This window comes from Prunus mume, linkage group LG6, assembly GCF_029339155.1.
Source record: "Prunus mume cultivar Tortuosa linkage group LG6, ASM2933915v1, whole genome shotgun sequence".
Taxonomy (NCBI): Eukaryota; Viridiplantae; Streptophyta; class Magnoliopsida; order Rosales; family Rosaceae; genus Prunus; species Prunus mume.
This window is the reverse complement of record NC_142703.1, coordinates 21,613,603-21,636,641: the sequence shown is the minus strand read 5'-3', so window position 1 is coordinate 21,636,641 and position 23,039 is coordinate 21,613,603. Positions and strand designations below refer to the sequence as shown.

Genomic DNA, 23,039 nt, shown 5'->3' with positions numbered 1-23,039 from the left:
GTTTCAAGTAAAGCGGGAAAAGGACGTCCTTGAGTTAAAGGTCATACGGATGGAAAAAATTTTGGGCCACTGTTTAGGTCCTCATTTTGAGCAGGAAGTGAGAAGGGACATAGCTTTACTGAAAGAGAGGACGAATCGTTGTGTCGTGTCACATCTATTTAAGGGATATGAGGAAGTGGATGGCATGCAATGGGATGAAGGGCCAAGTAATAGAAATGAAGGAGAGGAAAATGAAGAGGAGGACATTGAAGGGGGTGAAGGGCCAAATAACAGAAATGAGGGAGAGGACAAGGAAGAGGAGGGGATTGAAAGGGGTGAAGGGGCAAGTAAGACAAATGAGGGAGAGGAAAAGGAAGAGGAGGGGATTGAAGGGGGTGAAGTGCCAAGTAAGAGAAATGAGGGAGAGGAAAAGGAAGAGAAGGGGATTGAAGGAGGTGAAGTGCAAAGAAAACCAAGGGAGGTAGAGGAGGCTCAAAGGAAAAGAAGTGAGGGAGAGCAAGTGAAAATAAAAAGCAGCAAAGGAGAGGAAGCGCAAAGAAAGAGCATTGAGGGAGAGGAAGAACTGCAAAGAAAAAGCAGTGAGGGAGAGGATCCAAAAAAAAAGGAAGGGCAAGGAAGTGAAAAGACAGAGAAGTGAGGAAAAGGAAGTGCAAAGAAACCAATGTGAGGAAGAGGATGATGAAGTTATGTTGGTTGGCGATGACATTGGCGAGAGCACGGAGGGGACAAAGGTTGAGGTTACTGTCGGGGAAATGGATTTGGATCAACCTACAGCTGTGTTATCTCAGTTGAACGTTTGGTTGAATGATGAAGGTGAAGGTGTGGAACGAGGGGTCCAATTACGGAAGAGGAAGAGGATTATTCCTATGTGGAAGATCGTTGAAGCTAGTGAAGTGGTTAAAAAAAATTTGCCAAAGACAACCGGACTTCGGACGTTAGACCCAATGAAGGCGATTCCGCATGATGATATGGTGAAATTGCTGAAACTTTGTTCGGAATGGCGCCATAACCCAAAGTAAGTCCTTTGTTTTTTGAGATAGAAGGCATGAGTGTATATATTTTTTAATTGTTGTGTTCTAAAACTTTTTTATATTCATAGTTTGGTGATGCAATTTGGCAACGTGGAAGCTGAGATTGAATTCTTCGCTTCCCTCGTCAAAGCCTGACGGTTGGCTGAAAGGAGATGTAAGTTTAATTGATTATGCATTTGTTTGAATGTGCATAGATTATGAGATTGACAAGGAAAACATGTGCAGCACATTGATTTGGGCTTGTATCTCATCCGGAAGCGACAACAACAGTTGGAGGAAGTAGAAATATCGGATTGGACAACGACCGATGTATTTTTTATGGTATGTGATGCAGGATGCATAGGACCTAAATTGTTTAGTTTCCTAATTGATTTGTTAGTTTCCTATATTCTTTAGTTTTCCAAATCCTAGTAGGATTTCTAAGTTAGTTTTCCAAATCCTATTAGGATTTCTAAGTTTCCTATTTTATTAGGAATAGGATTTCTGTTTTACCTGGGGATTTTAATTCTATTCTCTCTAGGTTTTAGTTTGCTATAAATACCCCTATGTAGTTCTTTACAATTCAGATTTGAATATTGATTAAACATTCCTTTAAACTCTCTGATTTCTGCCTGCCTTCTACCTTTTCTTCCCTTCAGCTTTTCTTATCTGTTATGTCTTATTGCTCTAAGTGTTTAAACTAACACACCCAGGGCTGTGCTACATCAGTATGGCATAGGCCTTGACCAAGTGCAGTTAATAATTACAAATTATCCATACTTGCTTTGTGGAGTTGTTTAACCATTGATTGTTTTCTATTTCACAGAATCACATCCATACTTGCTTTGCGGATAATAAAAGGAAAAAAGAGCAAGTTGGGTGGAAAATTAGAACCAGTTTAGTGAACGTTGTAAATGGCAAGGTTCCGGCTTGTGGATTGGAATGGCAGAACACGTATAAGGTGTATGTACCTTGTATGTTGCAAAAATATAAGCATTGGGTGGCTCTAGAGATTGATCTGATTCAGTGTGAAATCAAAGTCTACGATTCAATGGTTTCACTCATTCCAGATCAGAGCTTAAAGGAAGAACTCGGCCCCCTGTCAATTACGATTCCAAATCTTCTGCACACCCTCGACTTTTATGAAGAAGGTGTTTACGCGAACGAGTGCACCCGAGATTGGTGGTGTCCATGGCCAATACATCGTGTGGATGTTCCACAACAGGCTAATCAGTGAGCACAACTTTTTATTTAATTTTATTACTTTAATTTGTCAATTATGTTAGAATGTCATTAGTTGAATTGATCGAGTTCTTGTTTTGCTTCAGAGGCGATTGTGGTATGTTCGTGTTGAAGTACATTGAGCTGTTGAGTGCTGAGATTTCCTTAGCTACTTGCACCTCGCAGAACATGCCATTTTTTCGGTTGAAGTTGGCTGCAGAAATTGCACGGGGAGATGCTTACATGCCATGATATCGGTTGAACTTGGTTTAGGCACATGATGATGAAATAGGTTTTGGGAATGTCAAATTTCAAAGTCATGTAAATACACAATAGAGACCCATGGGTCCTTTTCGAATTCCACCTCTGCTCCTGAATTCTTCTTCGTCTTTCTCAATCTTAGTGTATTTGTGTACAGAAATTTAGATTTAAGTTACTGGACAATAACAATTAGAACCAAAATAGTGGCAAATATTATAGCGGATGCATGCTTTCATTTTGATTAGTGTGATATTACGCTATGTTTATTCTCATATTGTGCGAAATGTATATGGAGCTGGTTGCAGAGCATAGAAAAATGAAGACTCTGAAATGGAGATGCTTGAGGTTGGAGAGGAGAAAAGTAACTGGATCTGTAAATCTATTGCACGTGGGTTATCTAAATGGATAGGCAGATGCGTTTTTGAAGTTAGACACATGCCATTCCCATACATAGAATGTGCATATGGAGTGTAAAGTTTTTTTTGATGTAATGAAACAAACATCGGTGTAATATTGGCCTAACTCCTTGACGACATTTACCTAACCTCAACCAAACTGCATTGAATTGGGATTTGAAGACTGCATATGTGAATTTGGATTTGAAGAATGCATATTCACATAGGGACTGATGGCTTTTTAAGTGTATTACATCATTGCAAAGTGATATGTCATCATTTATCCAAGCCACCATTCCAAATATCAGATCCCAATCTTTAAGCCGTTCAACATGCCTTGACTTAATCGCAATGGGTTGCATCTTAATAAGGTAATTCTGTAAGGGGAATAGGCTGCTATGGCCTCGCCTCCAATATTTTATTCAACCATGCCCTCCTTATAGAAACACATGAAAAAATGTCCCCAGGTGCAATGCTCTAAAAACTCCCTATTGGTTCCGCACTGCCCCTCGGGTTTGAATCCCTCTCTCCTTTATAATCGGTTAATAAATTGGTTGATTTTCTTTATTTTATTGGTTTTGGGCAGCTGAGTAACATAACAGTAATGTATATTGGTGCGTCTATATTGCATGTCCATGGGTCTATATTGCTTGTCTATTGCGTGCATATCTTTACATTTATTGCGTCAGTATTGGCCCTGTATTGTCATTTTATCGCCTTCGTATGACTTTATTTTTGTAAAGTATGTTGAAATATAATCCGCACTGATTTCTCGATTCACTGATTTCTCGATTCGCATGATTTGTTACATTCACCTGATTTCTCTGATTTGTTCTGTTCTGCCTGATTTCTTAGAGCAGAAGTAATTTTCTATTTTCTGTTCTGTCTAGTTTAAATGATGTAATGAGAACCATTAGATCATAGTCTAGGTGGATTCTCTAGCTTAGATTTGGTCTGACACGTGTAAGCACCTAATAGGGTGACAGTTGTAATTCTGCTTGAAGAGAATCACATTTCTCTCTCTATCAGACACACTATGTAAGCGGCAAATTGTAAGAATTCAATAGAACAGTGCCTTCCTCATTTTCTCTTCAAGCTCTCTAGCTAAATTCTCCAGAAAATACTTCTCTTCCTAATCTGAAAATACATATACTAATGGCGAATTCTAACAAAGTAAGTCTAGGAAAGTTTTTACTGGGTTTCTGACAAGTAAATGCTTTTGTTTCAAACAATAATTTAAACTCAATGCTAATCCACCTATTTCAATAATGAAAATTACAAATTGGGTTTGAAAAGTCATTGGTGGTGCGTGCAACATGTGTTTTTGGGGAGAACTTTTACAATCCTTGAAACCGTGCACTTAATTGGTCATTAAAAGAACAAATAATATGACAATTGATACAACTAATAAAACTAATACCAAGTCCTTAATGGACTTCAGCATATTAAGCACTGTAGCATCATACGTGTCACTTGCTGATCTGCTTCACGGAGGTTACATCAACCCATTCGAATCCATTGCAACTGGTGGCTCCCTAATTGCAGGCATCATATATGCAAAATAATTCTGTCAGAGTTAGACCTAGGATTTTTTTTTCACCCACATACATATTCTGGAAATGAGAACTTACATAGGAGGTTAGACACTTCCAAAATGGCTTCCCTCGATTTTTATCTGATTTTGAAACCCGAAGCACCATTGCAGCTCCACAATACTGACACCTCTTTGTTTGAGCGGGAGATGAAGACGAAGACATGTTGAATCTTATCACTTGTACCTCTTCTCACTCAGATCTTCTCACTAAAACCTCTTCGGACTCATACCTTCTCAGTTATACCCCTTCACTCATAAGTCATAACCCTAAACTTCTCACTCAGCTCTCTCTCATCTCTGCCCAAATCGAATTATATCCTTCTTTTCTGTGTGTGGGTGGGTTGGTCACGATCCGACACTGTACCGTCAGAATTGTGACACATTTTACTCCGATAAGCGTTTATATACTATTTCACTACCAATTAATCTTACAATTGAGGGGACACTGCTTTAAATATATTATTTTCTTTATATTTCATTAAGGCAACTAGTTGGATAAGAATCCGTCATTTAATAGGGGTAGTGTGGTGTGGGAAAATGAAAAAGTATCTGATGGGACCTTCTGTCACTAGTCAGTAATCCATCACATTTGTATCAATGAATTTAATGGCGGGAAAAGCCTAACAATGGCTATGGAAATAGGTTAGTAATTGACTTTTGGACGGTCTGATTCCCTTTGCATTTTGATGACGTTTTCCCTTCGCCTGTCTTATGTTTTGGGTGTTGAGTTCAGTTTCTTTAAAAAGGGTCAACTTGGTAAAACCCCAAGGAAACACCTTTTCAGAACAGTGCAACCAGAGGCTAAAACAAACCCAAAACCCCGTATATTCTCATTTCTCCCCTCTTGCAGTCCTCAAATCGTTCCATTCCAAAAATATTTCAATGAATTCCAAACATTACACTACAGTCGGAGGAAAGAGAAGGAAGCATCTCCATCTGGATGTGCCTCAAGCCTTCATCCCGGAATTAGCTTGGTTTAAAGTGATGTTATACGTGGCAACCAACTCCTCGGAAGATCTCTTTCGTATGGCATGTGTGTGCCCATTGTTCAATACGTTGGCAAACACTCCACAAGTGTGGAACACAATTTCAATGGAAAAGTACCAAGACCATCCTAACTGGTACTATGCCGCAACGCAAGTCCGGCATTTCGTGGACCAATGCAGGGCTTGCCGAACCCCGAGGCGATATTTAGAGAAGCGTTCGACATGTTTTTCGGCAGGTAATGTGGAAGCATTGTGCGGGATGCGCGTTGCAGCCACGGCAGGCCATATGGAAGCGTCATATATAGTTGGACTACTTGGCATGTCCGGAATTGGTCAGTCAAAAGAGGATGCATTAGAATTCTTGTGTTCTTTGAATCAACGTAACAACATTGATATGAAAGGAACCAGGGATGCTTTGAGACGACGATTAAGCGGAATTTTCTCTGTTGGAAGACATATCGTAGATATGTTTCACTATCGGAAGATTAAGTTCAATCAGTGCAGCGCTTGTAACAACAACGACTGGTGTTTTGTTATTCCAGGCTGGCCTAGTGAAGAAAAGATCAATCCTGCCTTCTGGACTTGTTGCAATCGATGCAAATGGCACCGTGAGAGTGTTTTTTGGTTCAAGGTGATGCGTGTCTATGTTGTGCCAGGGAATCCATACCCTTATAATTAGTTGGAGTATGTTTCTACGGTTTTTATGCGTGTCTATGTTCTACAAATGTTGTTTTCTATTTCATGTTTTAATCTATTTTGTCTGGTGTTTGTGCTGTCCTAGCCCGTTTTATATATAAATGTATAATATTTGCTATATAGTGGAATTATTACTGACATAATTGACGGCTAAGAATGACATTTTACTGACACAGATATTTTGCACAACTGCAATCTTAATATTTGGTAAACGAAAACGCATGCATGAAGTGAGTATGTGTCTTTTCACCGGTTATTGGGAATGACATTTTCCCACTTAGCATATCCCAAATGATTGGGTTACACGTTTCTTAAGCAAAACTTGAACAGTGAAAGACTTTGAATAATTATTTCCTGATGTTGTAGAATGGATGGCTTGTATATTTCCATTTTATGTTTGAAAACATCCCTTAAACCTAATAAAGGAAAAACATTAACAAATTGAAGAAGAGAGAAACTGATTAGCACCAGAAATGGTCTATTCACACGGAAAATAAAAATAAAAATAAAAATTTGGAGTAAATATAATTAACAAATGTACAAGCTAACAAGTAATATAACAATAATAATAAAAATAATTTTGGATAAATAATAATAAAATACTAATGTAGCGTAACCATGAAACAGGGAATTCAGGAGGAAGATGAAGTCTCAATGAGGTCGTAGCAATTTTCGGAACATTATTGTGATTTTTGTGTATTTAGTTATGAATTTTCTAAGAAAAAGTCATAAAATAATAATTTAGGGTAAAAGGTAAGGATGTGGCCATGTTGACTGACGACACTTGTCAAGGGGTGAAAGGTGAGGGTGAGATCGCGTTGTCCATTTGGCAATTATTTTGGCTTTTTAGTGCAAAAATCTTTGAAAAAATGCAATAAATAGTAGAAAAATCCTAAAAATGCCCCGAAAAATACTCCGGCCTCCGTGTCACGTTATAAAACGAGGGAAACCCATAGATCATCCATTTCACAATTAAAAATTCAAAAATGATTGACATAACTCACTTTCCTCTTAACCCTAACTATATATGTTGTTCACTTTAACTTCAATAACCTACTTCAACAAGCATCTCCCGTTAATGTTCGGAATTGTTTTTTAAAATGCGTAACCACTAATCGGGGAATTCAGCAAGGGAGATGGAGTGTCAATGAGGTCGTAGCAATTTTCGGATCATTATTGTGATTTTTGTGTATTTAGTTATGAATTTTCTAAGAAAAAGTCATAAAATAATAATTTATGGTAAAAGGTAAGGATGTGGCCATGTTGATTGACGCACACTTGTCAACGGGTGAAAGGTGAGGGGTGAGATCGCGCCAGGTGTCCATTTGGCAATTATTTTGGCTTTTTTAGTGCAAAAATCTTTGAAAAAATGCAATAAATAGTAGAAAAATCCTAAAAATGCCCCAAAAATACTCCGGCCCCGTGTCACGTTATAAAACGAGGGGAACCCATAGATCATCCATTTCGCAATTAAAAATTCAAAAATGATTGACATAACTCACTTTCCTCTTAACCCTAACTATATATGTTGTTCACTTTAACTTCAATAACCTACTTCAACAAGCATCTCCCGTTAATGTTCGGAATCATTTTTTAAAATGCGTAACCACTAATCGGGGAATTCAGCAAGGGAGATGGAGTGTCAATGAGGTCGTAGCAATTTTCGGATCATTATTGTGATTTTTGTGTATTTAGTTATGAATTTTCTAAGAAAAAGTCATAAAATAATAATTTAGGGTAAAAGGTAAGGATGTGGCCATGTTGTGACGCACACTTGTCAAGGGGTGAAAGGTGAGGGGCTGAGATCGCGCCAGGTGTCCATTTGGCAATTATTTTGGCTTTTTTAGTGCAAAAATCTTTGAAAAAATGCAATAAATAGTAGAAAAATCCTAAAAATGCCCCGAAAAATACTCCGGCCTCCGTGTCACGTTATAAAACGAGGGGAACCCATAGATCATCCATTTCGCAATTAAAAATTCAAAAATGATTTACATAACTCACTTTCCTCTTAACCCTAACTATATATGTTGTTCACTTTAACTTCAATAACCTACTTCAACAAGCATCTCCCGTTAATGTTCGGAATTGTTTTTTAAAATGCGTAACCACTAATCGGGGAATTCAGCAAGGGAGATGGAGTGTCAATGAGGTCGTAGCAATTTTCGGATCATTATTGTGATTTTTGTGTATTTAGTTATGAATTTTCTAAGAAAAAGTCATAAAATAATAATTTAGGGTAAAAGGTAAGGATGTGGCCATGTTGACTGACGCACACTTGTCAAGGGGTGAAAGGTGAGGGGCTGAGATCGCGCCAGGTGTCCATTTGGCAATTATTTTGGCTTTTTAGTGCAAAAATCTTTGAAAAAATGCAATAAATAGTAGAAAAATCCTAAAAATGCCCCGAAAAATACTCCGGCTTCCGTGTCACGTTATGAAACGAGGGGAACCCATAGATCATCCATTTCGCAATTAAAAATTCAAAAGTGATTGACATAACTCACTTTCCTCTTAACTCTAACTATATATGTTGTTCACTTTAACTTCAATAACCTACTTCAACAAGCATCTCCCGTTAATGTTCGGAATTGTTTTTTAAAATGTGTAACCACTAATCGGGGAATTCAGCAAGGGAGATGGAGTGTCAATGAGGTCGTAGCAATTTTCGGATCATTATTGTGATTTTTGTGTATTTAGTTATGAATTTTCTAAGAAAAAGTCATAAAATAATAATTTAGGGTAAAAGGTAAGGATGTGGCCATGTTGACTGACGCACACTTGTCAAGGTGAAAGGTGAGGGTGAGATCGCGCCAGTGTCCATTTGGCAATTATTTTGGCTTTTTTAGTGCAAAAATCTTTGAAAAAATGCAATAAATAGTAGAAAAATCCTAAAATACCCGAAAAATACTCCGGCCTCCGTGTCACGTTATAAAACGAGGGGAACCCATAGATCATCCATTTCGCAATTAAAAATTCAAAAATGATTTACATAACTCACTTTCCTCTTAACCCTAACTATATATGTTGTTCACTTTAACAAGTATATTTCCTTAATATTCGTTATATAATTTGTACTAATACAAGAATTAGTTTCCTTTCATATATAAGGATGTAAAATTATCTGTTTTGGTTATAATAATGTACATATATAATAAATGCACCACTACTTAGAAGCCATAATTGGAACTGCGCATGCGCCTAGAGCTTTGAGGACGTCAGAGATAGTCAATAAGTTGTCCATATGCACCTGCACCTAGAGTTTTCAACACGTCGGCGGTATTCAATAAGTTGTCCTTCTGTCGCCGCATTGGGAATCAGTAATATATTTTCTATCATGTCCAATCGCATAAACATATAATATAAAGAAATAAAGCAATAGTAGGAGATGAACCAGTACAAAAAACAATATATAACTGGTACAAAATAATGCCATAACTTGTCACAAAACCAGTCACACATGCTTTTCCATAAACATATAATACATAAAGGCAACATTGCATATGATGCAACCATGTCCAAATCTGATACGTGATCACAAAAAAATGGACATGGCAGCAACATATGACTGAAGTAGATGCGCACTTTGCATCGTGTTATCGTAATTAAAGACATGAAAATATGAAGGTTGAAATATTCTATAATAGTAAGCATCAAAATAGGTTTGAAGCAGAGCTTAACGAAAATTCCAGTTCCTCTGATTTGCCTCTACTCAAACACGATAACCAAAATGGTTACTTCCCTTGCTGAGTATATTTGTTAACATCGGAAACGGTAATAGATGACCAATCAAACCCGGATACGACGAGTTTTGCATAGGATCGGAAGTAGTCGAATCCAGCTTGCATCACACGCTTCTTTGACTCCTTTGCATTAGATGAGTTCTTGTATTTTTGAACAGCTACACTCCGAAGTCGTTTGTGTCTACGCTTCATGCGCTGCAACTTCGCCCTATCCAGATTGGCCTGCCTTTTGTCATCTTCAATTTGGCCTTCAACAAATTCCAAACGTACCCTTGCCCTTTGGATTTCATCACCAAGTTGAAGATGCATCTCCTTCCAGAAAGCAAGAACTCTTTCAGACTCAAAACTTCCAACAAAATGGTCATTCTGTCTAGGAAAGTGACATTGCTTGTCTGGTGACTCACTTGCGTTTCGAAGGCGGTCTTTGTTTGGAGGGGTGTTTATTACGCTCACATCAAACTTGGTTAGTAAATCCATTCAATGGGGAGAGAGTTTCTGTGGAGGAGAGAGTGTCAGTAGATGGAGACAGATTCGGTGGAGGAGTGAGTTTTTGTGGAGGGAGAATTTTTATGAAGGGGGTGATAGTAATACCAATAAAAAAGGGTTCCCGCCAAAAAAAACATTTGGTTGACAATGTATAAATGAAAAAAGGTCTCATACAATCTAAGTTTAATCCTAACTAGTTTGTTTAGTTTGGTTGGGTTCACTAACTAGATGTCACTTCCATTGAGTTTCTTTCAACCACTAACAGTGGTGTAAGGAGAGTGTGAGGTTGACATGCTTGAAAAGCAAAACCTGACACCTCTTTTTTTAAAATTGAAATAAAGTAGATATGTTGACTAACGCAAGCTTTGGTATGTTGGTCTATAAAGCTATGTTCCATTTCTCAAACGAAATTGCATCTGCAATCCTCATCCTCCAAAACAAATAGGATTATTCAAGTATGTCAACCTCTTCAGGCGCCAACAACACAATCGAAGATGAAAAATTGGAGTCGCAGGTTCCGTTTCCACGTTGTACTCGCCGACCCCTTCCATTTTCAACATCATTTGGGAGTGAGGGGGACTCCGATGATCCATTAGAGGCAATAGATGCAGTCAGTACCAAGCTGGATTATAATTCTAGACTGATCAATTCATGGTACGAGAAATGTGTTGAAGACGAGGCCATTTTGGCTGATCTTAACATTAGAGTGAACAAAGCGTTCTCCCAAAAGAACAAGTACTTGAAGCTGAGTCATAAAAGGAAGCTGAAAGCTGAGGAGTTGGATGCAGTAATGAATGATGAAATTAAAGGTTGTTTGATGAACCATATGCGATGCGAAGAGCACCACAGTGAACTGGAGTTGGCATTCAACGAAGGATTCGAAAAATTCCGAGCATTCGCGGCAACTACTCATACAAGTTATAATTGGGACTATGTGTCCCCTGATGCTGTGAGAGAGATACTAGACGATGGTGGTGACATGAATGAGCGTAAGCACGTCAAAGCTGCTCGGAAGAAGCGACCGATACGACTAAGTGATTGCGGCTACAGCTGTTCATTGGTTGGGGGTGATCGTGGTATTGCACAAATTAGAACTATATTCCCTTAATGTCATTATCTAATATAAAATAATACAAATATCAGTTTCATTTGCTTCATATATAATTATTGGGACTATGTCTTGCAAGTCATCATGTGTTCCTTCTGTCTACCATTATATTTTGCAACTATGGAAATATTATTCAATAAGCAGTCAATATCACAGCACGTTGGTAATCAGTAAAGCCCCATTATCATGACACGTGAGTCATAAGTAAAATGCCATGTGCTATACATTGTGTAGTGAATGGTTTATGGTTTATGTATATATAATAAAATTCCAAATATTGCTGAATATGTATTTTGTCTAAATCACTGGGGACATGAGTGACCATAAGCATGCGAGACCTGCTAAGAAGAAGCTGACCAATACGACCTAGTGATTGTGGCTACCGTTGTTCAGTTTATTGGGGAGATCGTGGTATTGCTAAGAGGGAGCACATAAAATGCTTTGCAATCAAATTTCCTTTTGTGTGTGGAATTATGAGTAGTTCAAATGTTAGTGTACCCTTTCATATTACCCAACCATTCGAAATGTGATTAGCTGCAATGTACTTTTTTACACGTTGCTTTCTAATCTTTCTGTTCCAACAAAGTGCTTCAAGTATCCTTCAGCTACGAATGTTTGCAAAATCGTGCACCTAATAACCAGTCCAGCTCAGATCTTAATCACCAGTAAAACACTAGAACATAACATTCGCAAAAAGTGGGTGCTGCTACAAATGATGCGTCTGCTGGAAATCATTACGTAATGGAAACAATAGCTGGCTGTGGAAATGCTGCATTAGCCTGTCATATAATCAATAAATCTCTATTCAAACATAATTCACCATAAACTACCCATTTTACAAGGTAAAAGTCATTGCTTCTTCACATAAATCAAAATTTGATGCTTTATCTAATGTCTATGAAAATTTCTAAATAGGGAGAAGACGTAAAATTAACATGTGTCCAAATTTCATGCAAGAATGAAACCAAGCAAATTTTCATTTCAATTATCAATGGACATAGTCAGAGCTCATCGGTGGACATGAACAAAAAAATAATAATAATAAAACTGCATCTAGAAAACTTCACCTGATCATTAGTCTTCATAATAACCGGGCTTCGTATAATAGAAACCTAAATCATTGAGTTGGTCCGTGCATCCTTGTAAAATTCGTCAAATAATGGGTCACTAAGATCTATTGGAGTTGATTCGTCATTGTTCGACGGTGATGTCCTGCATAAACATCAAACAGAAGCACATAAGAACTTTACCTATTCAAATTTTAGGTCTTATTATAAATAGTGTTAACATCTTACGGTGTGTTCAAATTTCTTGGGCATTGTCTTCTATCATGACCAATGTGTCCACACTCCCGACAGTGTCTAATCCCTCGCTTCATTGCCTTTTCCTTTGCTCCCGTTACTCGTTTCGACCCTCCATTGCACCTTACTCTCTTAGGGTCTTTCATATATTGTGTTTGAGAGCTGGACCCTCCAACTTCGTTATTACTTGGTCCATCCTTCAACAACTTCAACTTCACCTGCAAACTTTTTAGAGTCTCTGACAGTAGCTCACATCCTTCTTCACACATTAATGCATCCTCAACCACATCTGAAGCAAGTCGGGACATTGTACTCCGCTTTATTAAAAGACCAGGATCTGCAGAGTCTTTAATTTCGTTGCCATTTGCATCTGACACCAATCCAAATTTCGCAGTTTTCTTCCACCTCTTCAAAATGTATTTATCGGGCATATATTCAATCTGGTCCCTTCTGAACAATGCTAGGATGTGCTTGCAAATAATTCCAACAAATTCAAATCTTTTGCAGCTACACGATGCGTGGTCAGAATCTTTGACATATACGACTTCTGCCACTCTTGTTTCCCAATTTTTCCTTTCGCTCACATTAAAGACAACTTTAGAAGCATCCTCTGTTTTCAGCTCTAGGAAACATGCTGTACTTTGTATTAGTTCTTGCTCAAACTTTTGAAACATTGTCCTTGTGTACAAGGTAGCCATTTGTTTGTTCATTGGCATCGGTAGAATACATTGAGCCACTTCAAATGCATCTACGTGATCAGCAACTAACTCTTTTTGACGTTGATGAGAAAGTGCCCTCTCAAATCTTATTATGAAATCCATCAACGAATTTTTCCTTAATATGTATTGCTTGAAGAAACCATGAGAACATTCAGCTCTTTGGCTGCTTGACATTCCAGCAGCAAAAAAGTGTCGTGCGTAGGCTGGAACCCAAGATTCCCTTAAATCAAACATTGAACTTAGCCATGGATGGTCAGTCAAACCAGCCTTTGTAACCACAATATTCCATTTTGCATCAAACTCATCCTTATTGTCAGTATCCCATATGGCTTTCTGGAATTCACCCCAATACTCCTTATAAGCAGAATGTGGTAACTTAACAGAGAACTTTGATGTGATGTGCCATATGCAAAGTCGATGAAATGTAGTCGGGACGGCTATTGAAATCGCTCTGCTCATTGCCGCATCTTGATCTGTGATGATCGTTTTAGGTTCGCCACCGCAAGGCTTTCTTAAACTCCTCAAACATCCAAATAAACGACTCAGTCGTTTCCTTGCTCAAAAATGCGCATGCTAGGACAATATTTTGACCATGGTTATTAACTCCCAACATTGGTGCAAATGTCAAGTCGTATCTATTCGTGTTGAATGTGGTATCGAATACAACAACATCTCCATAAAACCCGTACGCCCGTCTAGAAGTTGCATCTGCCCAAAAACATCGACTAAACCTGTTATCGCCATCTCCCTCAATCTTGAAATAAAAAGCCTCATTTTTTTTCTGTTCAGCCATAAAATACTCGGTCACTAGTTCAACATCGTGGTTCCTCAGCTTCCCATTCACACTACATTCAAGATTATACATATCCTTTTTGATAAAACCGATTTTATCCATTCCTCCGGATTGTACCTCGAAAATACTTACCTTCTGATTAATGGGAATATTAACCGAACCCAACTATTTTGTAAGTACTTTTGTAGAATCTGAAATACGACGGTGTGATCTCAGTAAATGCATTCTTCCTGAGGGTGTCATCTTATGATTGTGTCCCTCTGCAAAAAGAGAGATGGTATACTTCTTGCTCCCATGTGTCTTCACAACCACAATCTTAGCTTTGCAATTGCATCTACTTATTCCCCGCTGTCTTTTTCTCTCCCGAGTTTCATCATTCCGGTATACACCTTGTTTGCAACATACAAATTCTTTTCTCAGAATCTCTTTCTTATTTTTCCCCCAAAAGCTGGAATGAAGTCGAATACCAAAGCCAGCCAAGAATGCATATCTATTATAGAAATTATAAACGAGGTCAAGCGAGTCGAACTTCATCCCAACTGCTGGTGTTTCCTCATTTCTTACTTCAGGAATGTAAACCCTCCCATTAGCTGTTACAGAGTCATCACTCTCTGAGCCCCCAGACATTTTATCCACGTATATTATTGATCTACTTCTATATTACTGCATAGCAAATGTTAATTCATTAATCAATCATTACTGCATCACAACTTATCAATGCATTCCACTTACACAAAACATTGCCCAAATTGACACAATACACGCATAGCCTAGCTTGTTGGATTCTGATTACACAAAACACAAGCAAAATTTAATAATAGTTACGTCATCTCTTGTGAAATAATCTGGAAAAAATAACATTAGAACCAACATGTTCAACTAAGAACTCAAATGTAATTCAAACCAGCAATTACAGAACTTCACCCAATATCCTCTCCAAATGCTTACTTCTAATGCCATTAAGCCTAAGTTTAGGATCTTTTACCTACATTTCATAAATTTCCAATCCCCCTCCAAACAAAAATAATCAACTAAGTATATTGAATATTCATAAGGAAATGACGCATTATTGATAGCAGAGCAAATGACGCATTATTGATGCCACAAATGACAAATTTCTCACCCTCACAAAAAACAAATCAAACCCAACAAAATCAATCCAGCAAGAGTGAACTTACCTCTCAAAGTCAATCGGGAGTTCCGAACTCAGTCAGCTTCAAAGAATATGGTGGACATTAGAGAGGATTCTTTCGTAGTGGAGACTCCATCTCTACCAAAATCCAGGAACAACTGCAGCAGCACGAAAAAGAGATATGCTACTTTGCTTTCATCTGGAATCTCTTCTGCTGAACGAAAAAGAGAAGGGGTTTTCACTTCAATCATAGAATCAAAACAGGGCAATAGCTAGGTAAAAGCCATTAATCATCATACCGAGGATACCATAGATCGCAGGCCTCCCAAGGAGCTGATGACAATGGAGCGATTATAGAGTTTGGGAGCTTTGGATCTTTCTAATTGTGGATTTGCATTACATTAAAAAAGAGAGGATTGTGTTCTTGAGTTTTTCACAGAGAGGGAAAAATCTTCAGCTGAAGTTGGGTTTCCAAACGGGTCAGATTTCAACCCGGTTCTACATGCACCCTCTTTTAAAAACTCACCGTTGGATGAAATCCAACGGCTCTTCCATACCCCTCAAAAAAACCCCTTATAACTTTCCACTCACTATAGAAGCACTCTATATTCAATGCCCAATTGGTTTCTACTTGGCCCAACTTTCAATTACCTTGTGTGGGCTAACTTCCAATTACCTAGTATGACCCAAATTCCAAGTACCAAATGTATTTTAAAAGTATGGCCGAGCGGCAATACTATTTTTTAATGAAATTAAAAATAAACCCCCCAGTATAGCCGCCCGGCTATACGTTTGAAACGTATTATGTTAATTTTAGTAAAAACAAAAGGTCAAAAAATACAGTATAGCCGCACGGCTATAAAAGTACCAATTTGTTTGTACAAATAAATTCTAAGTAGAATATTCATGGATGATCATCTCTTCTATCTCGATCTCCTTCTTCCACGAACCCTGCAAAATAAATGCCATCAACGGAGAACACCCAGGAGATGTTGGTCAAATGCCCTCTTATGCCTATGTCAGTAAATGGTCTCAAGGAGATGCTATTTAATTAAAAGGATGAAGTTTTCTTCTATGTGAAAGGAGGAGGCGCGTGCGTTGGGAAGTGGGATGAGAGCGCGGAGCCGTGAGAAAGGAATAGAGAAAGAGAGTAGCGTGTGCTTTGCTATTTTTTTTGGAATTACCTCATGTGCGGTGAGATGCCATCTTTATATAGAGCCTTCATCTTAGGTAGGGTTTGTGGAGAATAATTCCCTATTGATATGAATTATTCTTTTCCTTAAGTGAGATGACACGATAATATCAAGGAGATTTGGTGGAAATCGAATCTTTGATTTAGGGAGATATTCCTATCTTAAATAAGGATAATTGGCTAATTAAATAGGATTTAATTAGCACAATTATTTGACCTAAAGAATTCCTTTTTCCACGTTTTAGTTTTTGATTGGTTGTCAAAATTCATCTTCCCACAACGTGTTTGACTAGTTTAATCTTTTGTCCATGTTTTGGGTGATTTACGAAGATTATTGCTGACTAATGATGATGCTTTATTAATTGTCTCATGAGGATGGGCTGACATTATCATTGAACAATTAATTTTTGCAATATATTTGTGTTTGGGGACTTTAATTGGATTGGATTATGATATTGAATTAGATTACATTAGGCTGAATTGGATTTGAAATGATAACAGTAATCTAATGATGTTTTTGGCACTCAGGGGACTTGTATGCTCAAGTGCTTAAGAGCATTTACCTTTGCACTAGGAGAAACACTTGTATGAAACGGGGATAACACTATTTTGCTATCTCCGACAAATCATGGCATTCCACACGTGATAACTTTTTCACGTGACAGTTTGTGATTGGTTGGGGAAAGCAAAACAATGCTATCCTCATTTCATACAAGTTTTTCTGCTACACTAAGGGTTCTAGGTTTGATTCCCCATGATTAAAATGATGTGTTTAGTACTACACATAATTAAAGAATTTAATTAATTGAAATGTGCTGTTATATGGGTTTAAATATTGTATTAGACATAATTCTACTATACTTAATCCTAGAAAGATTAGACATAATCCAATCCAGATTGTTTTCAGGCCATCAAATCTTTGACGACGATTATGAATCCTACCTAATTACATAATTTAACCCAACAATATTCATTAATATTATAATTTGGTAGAATTGTGGGCGCATGTTATGAGAATTGTTTTTTTGTTTAATTGAAGCCATAGTGGAGGAATGTGGACTCAAAATAGGACCGAGCTGGGCTTCAATTGCTTGATTTTTTCTCTAAATAATATTTTCATTGAATTGTGTCAACACGTGACTATTTTCTGCATTATTAGTCATTTCTTATTGAATGTTGATGAACCACCTGGCATTCAAATTAAATAAATTAAATACTAAGAGTCATGGGAAGAGATGAATAAATAAATTGCCGTCTGTCCCCATCTAACAGCACACCAACACTGGAGTAAAAGAGACACATTGATTCAAAGTACATGGTAAATTCCATATAAATCCAAATGAAATTTGGAATTTTCTTACCAAATCTTCATACTTGGTAAGCTAAAATTTGTAGAAGTCTCATTCAAATATTACCGTCTATAAAAAAACAAAAAACAAAAATCTATATCCGGCATCTAGATCTGATGAGGAGACTCAAGTGTCATGGAAGGTTCTATTTAATTAAACTATTTATTTCCAATGTTAAAAGAACAAGTAGATGTTATTTTTGGTCCGTTATTCTTGATCATGATTTTCCTACACGATGTTGGTACCTCCGATTCTATAGTCCGTAACCACAGGATCTAATCCTCTTATTTATATACCTCACTCTATTTTGACTCGATAAATATAAATTGTGCATTTCATAAAGTGTGCGTGATTCTCTCTCGATCAATTCAACTTGATGTTGTATTTGGTCACAGGTGAAAATTTATCAATATTCGATCAGCAACTTAATTGCGTGATCTTGACTAGGAGTTCATACATTCTCTTAGTGAAGATCATATGAAGTCTGCTCCAAAGAAAGGACTTTTGTTCAGAGAAGAGTTATTCACCAAGACGGATAATATAGTGTGTAAACTAAAAGGATTCCAAGGAGCGATTAGAGAAATTTATAATGAACCCCATTTCTAGAAATATAGGCTTATATGTGGAAAGCCCTGGGGATTATCAAGCATAAATAATCATTAATTGTTGGAGCATAGTCCAACTGCAAGAAAACGCCAATAAAAATGCAGGACGAAGATGACATGATTATTGACAGAAAAAACAAAAGACGAAAAAAAAAAGAAAAAGAAAAAAGATGCTGCAGCTCTTTCATTATAGTTGAAGTGTCGTTGAAGCAAAATGCTTAGGCTCGTATGTGATCAAAGGTATACTTCATGTAGATCTTGCCACTTCGTTGAAGTTGTATATATTCCTTATAGTTCATTGCAAGGTATTTAGGAGCTTCACCTTCTTTTTCCATTAACTCTGGAGCTGGGGCAATAATTGTATCCACAGATGGTCCATGTGGTATGGCGATAGAGATTCGTGTAGCTTTGTTGTTCAAGGTGGCCCGATGCATCACACTCTTGTATTTGCCGTTAGTAAGAATCTGTTGAAAACCATGAATTGAATCAAACTTGAATCGTCAAACATGCGATTGATGCATATGACCCAAGTTTCCAAATGCAGAAAGCAATCTTACAGAGAAAAAGAATAGGCAACCAAGTTGAGCTAAGAGAATCTACCCATTTCCCTCTTTCCTTGGAGCATGAAAATGCTGATGTGGCAAGGCAAATGAGGTTAGCCTACTCTTTTGCTTCTTCTTGAAGTTGTTTAATGTGAGATAAATAAAAATAAAAATAAAAATAAAATTACCTGCATCTGGTCAGCAAGGTTAACAAAGAAACCGTTGGTAGGGCCATCGACAGTGAGCCATTTCCCGTTGTGCTCAACTTGGAGGCCATTCATCTCATTCTGGATGAGGAGAGTGATTAGGCCATGATCAGTGTGATGAGGTATACCAATTGCATGTTCTGGCTGAGGGCATGGTGGGTAGTAGTTGGCGGCCAGCATTTGCAAGCCACGATCCATGTTCATTGCGTCGTATATGTAGTTTGGCTCCAATCCCAGGCTTTCTGAGATTGCTCTTGTTATCTCCAATGCAACCTCTCGGCTTCTCTTGCTGAACTCCCTTGATATCTCACTGAAGCAACTCGGTTTGTAGAGGGAGTAGAACTCTGGATGTACTCTCACCTTGAAGAAGTCCCTCCACAGGAGGACTTTATCCGTGGCCGGATTAAAGCTGGTACCATACTCGAACATCTCTAGCACATCGTTACCCGATTTAAACTCCTGCTTCTCCTTGTCAGGAAGAGTGAAAAATCCATGACAAGCGTCAATCATCGCCTTCATGAGGCTCTCTGGCACTCCATGGTTAATGGCCTGGAATTAAAATTGCATCGCAATGGTTAATAAATTGTCAATCAATTATTAAATTTGTAATATAACTGCTGTAGATATAATATATGTAGATCAAAATTACTATGAAGAAGCCCCATTCTTGACAAATTTTTATGAGGTCGTGAATGATTTTTGACCGTTGATCAGGAGACCCCGAGGTGAGAAGAGACATATCAACAATGGGAATTGCGAATTCAGGATCGTTTGGATCTGCTTCTTCTTTGGGGTTTATGTTGAAGGCATATGTGGAAGGAACTGAGTTGAGGGCAGGGGATTCAGCAAGTGATTTGATGCTTGTTACTTTCAATGTGTCCATGGTTTGTGCAACAGCAAGTGGAGCCTTCGCTTAAAACTTAACTCAGAAGATGATGATGAGTATACGTACTATTACAAGATGTAAATTGGGAAGGACACGAAAGTGTGTTGAGTGGTTGTAAATTAAAGAAGTGGTTCCTATTTATAGCTACTTCGAGGAGGCAGGTATCTCAACTTTAACACGATGTAAAATATCTTTTAAAAGTGTCGGCCATAATTAAAAGCCTTCTAGAACATCCACGATGTCAAATACACGCACGAGAAAACGTGGATTTGATTTTTAAGCTCGATTTATATTTAGGTGTAACAAGTTAACGACTATTTTTATTTTCATATTTTAGATTGTTTAAACATCTACTTTTCACCAAAAGACCAAGTCAAAATACCTTGATCAACCAAGCATTGAAGAAGCAAAGCATCCGGACATGATGCAGATCGATGACAACCCCAACTGGCAAGATCTCATTATTGACTACTTGGTGAACGAAAATTTTCTATGAGAGAAGTCCCGAAGCCAGAAAAATCAAGCAGAAAGCTCAAGGGGTCGTGGATCATATTTTGGTCCTCAACTCGCATGCATAAAATACCCGCGAGCTCTAGAAGTGCTCTGCAAAATCCACGATGGAGAATGTGGAAATAACATTGGGGAAGGTCACTCGCCCAAAAGGCTCTCAGCATAAGCTACTTCTGACCTAACATCATCTACTGGTTTGGCTGTCCATAGTCCCTGTTTATTGAAAGGAAAAATCTTGGCTCCTTAAAATCTCCTCCTCACAACAAATAGAGTTTTGGCACTTGTCAAATTCCTTGAACTTTATTTCTTTTAAATTCCTATAACTTTTTGTTTTAGTTTGATCCAATCGTATATCTTTGGATGCTATGCCACTTTGTAAGCGGTTACGTCATTTACTTATTTGAAATGAGGATTACTCGTGAATTGGGAAAATCGAAAATATGTATGGGATTATGGGAATAGGTATGAGATCAACTACCCCAATTAATATAATTTCAGTTTTTTCATAAATTGTGGATTACATATTGTAAATTGAGGCCCACATATTTTTTGATTTCGTAAGTGTTAGTAAACGGAAAAGAAGTCAGAATTTGAAATATTTGCAATACATATTTTAGATAAAGTAAACATGTCATTATTCTCTCTCGAATCACGTTTATGATAGAGATTCCGTATTCCATATGCATTCCATCAGTTGATTCACAAATCAAAGTTCTATGCAAAAGTAAACTCGTCTGTCCAAATCCAAACTTTATTCCAATGTGAAACCATAAATGTTGTGAAAATCAATGGTTTGACAACAAACTAAGAAGGCGAAAAGAAATATTTGGAAAGAGCTAGTCATAATAGATACAGTACTTTAACCATACTATTTGTAGTCGGCAACTACATTTAGTTCTGACGAATAATTATCTATTTGATGATTAGTCAAAAAATTAATAATATCAGTGGTTCTAGCTTTCGTGGTAGAACAAGTACTCTCGCGATGTGTCGTTATATTTATTCTTGTTGATGTTGCTCGTAATAATAATAAGAAGAAAGTAAAAAATCAAAATCAAAATTGTTCAACATTAATTTCATATTGGAGAAATATTCGACTAATTTTTCGTTGGTCATACATAAAATTAAGAAACTGGGAATTGATTTGGGGTAGTGAGGTTAAAGTATGGACGAGATTGGCTTATGACGGAACTTGTGTTTTGTAAAAAGAGTTGTATTTTATTTTCCAATACCTTCCAGGAATAATCTATAGAGTCTGGTAGAGTCCTTTTTTTTATGAGAAATTAAAGAATACTATTCGATTACGGCCACATATGTTGATATCTTCTTCTAAATGACCCCAAAAATGATAAATTTAAAAAGAAGAAACAGAAGCCTTTTGTCCCAATGGTAGTAAGATATAGGGCTCGTTAATGGGCCGGGCTAGCCCGCCTAAATTTAACGGGCTTGGCGGGCGGGCCGGACTTTAAAGAGGAGAGAGAAAATATCGGGCGGGCGGGCCGGGCCGGATTTTTTAGAAAATTAAACCAAGCCCGACCCATAGGTCGGCTGAGAAAGCCCATTGGGCCGGGCTGGGCTAAGCCCAACGGGCCGGGCCGAAACGGGCCTACTTCATTCGAAAAAAATCATAAACTTAATCATAAGGGCATTTTAGTCTAAATTTGAGATTAAACTCACTTAATTCCAATATTTTCACATCAAACCAAATTCATAAAATACTCAATAAAGTCACACAACTTAATAAGATTTTCCACAAAAATAATAAAACAAAGTATTATTTTTGAGGTTATTACATAATTAGACCATAATACGTTTTAAGAAATAATTTAAAAAAATAATAAGTATCAAAAAGATATTTTTTTTAAAGGATGGTATAAATAAATATGTAAATGTTTGGTGATGTGTTCAAGAAAAACATGATTATATTTGGTGGTAGTAGTACGATCATGTTTCGTGATATGATTATGTTTAGTGATATGATATATTGTTCATCTTATTTATATATATATATATAATTGTTGTATTAATAATTGACACAAATTAATGTGCTAATTATCCAATTATAAACTAGGAATGAGTAAAGAAAAGTAAATGAAATGAAACAAATTATATATGTGATTTAAGTGATATAATCCTAATCCTAAACTCTTATTTATACATAATTATATATCTATGCGGGCCTAACGGGCCGGGTTTTTGTGGGTGGGCCGGGCCGGGCTTTCTTGGGCTTAATCGGGCCGGGCCTATGGGCCGGGCCAGACACCCAAGCCTGGCCCAAGGCGGGCCATCTCAAAGCCCATAACGGGCCGG

General features: G+C 37.5%; 2 protein-coding genes and 1 long non-coding RNA gene across 3 annotated transcripts; 1 reads left to right on the top strand and 2 right to left on the bottom strand.

The window, feature by feature from the left end:
• The first annotated feature begins 1,169 nt into the window (after nucleotides 1-1,169).
• On the top strand, nucleotides 1,170-2,744 carry LOC148916443 (uncharacterized). Its single transcript, XM_089053829.1, has 4 exons — nucleotides 1,170-1,185; nucleotides 1,257-1,352; nucleotides 1,837-2,243; nucleotides 2,339-2,744. Exons 2-4 carry the CDS (start codon nucleotides 1,350-1,352, stop codon nucleotides 2,481-2,483), a joined length of 555 nt encoding a protein of 184 aa, XP_088909955.1. The 5' UTR covers nucleotides 1,170-1,185; nucleotides 1,257-1,349; the 3' UTR covers nucleotides 2,484-2,744.
• An 11,738-nt stretch (nucleotides 2,745-14,482) lies between these two features.
• On the bottom strand, nucleotides 14,483-15,967 carry LOC107881436 (uncharacterized). The gene is made up of 3 exons (XR_016128033.1): nucleotides 15,739-15,967; nucleotides 15,486-15,653; nucleotides 14,483-14,970 (listed from the first exon to the last, which is right to left on the bottom strand). It is a non-coding gene; the product is annotated as an uncharacterized LOC107881436 (long non-coding RNA).
• Nucleotides 15,968-18,502: 2,535 nt separating this feature from the next.
• LOC103335906 (2-oxoglutarate-dependent dioxygenase 19-like) lies at nucleotides 18,503-20,340 on the bottom strand. The gene is made up of 3 exons (XM_008238941.3): nucleotides 19,983-20,340; nucleotides 19,316-19,882; nucleotides 18,503-19,049 (listed from the first exon to the last, which is right to left on the bottom strand). The coding sequence occupies exons 1-3, from the start codon at nucleotides 20,214-20,216 to the stop codon at nucleotides 18,804-18,806; spliced, it is 1,047 nt and encodes a 348-aa protein (XP_008237163.2). The 5' UTR covers nucleotides 20,217-20,340; the 3' UTR covers nucleotides 18,503-18,803.
• Nucleotides 20,341-23,039: the final 2,699 nt, after the last annotated feature.

Excerpts from the sequence above, each read along its gene's own strand:
- LOC148916443 (XM_089053829.1), top strand. Across the intron at positions 2,244-2,338 it reads GTTCCACAACAGGCTAATCA|AGGCGATTGTGGTATGTTCG; the intron begins GTGAGCACAACT and ends GTTTTGCTTCAG.
- LOC103335906 (XM_008238941.3), bottom strand. The coding sequence starts at position 20,216 with ATGGACACATTGAAAGTAACAAGCATCAAATCACTTGCTGAATCCCCT. Across the intron at positions 19,883-19,982 it reads AAGAATGGGGCTTCTTCATA|GCCATTAACCATGGAGTGCC; the intron begins GTAATTTTGATC and ends TTTTAATTCCAG. Across the intron at positions 19,050-19,315 it reads ACCTTGCTGACCAGATGCAG|ATTCTTACTAACGGCAAATA; the intron begins GTAATTTTATTT and ends GGTTTTCAACAG.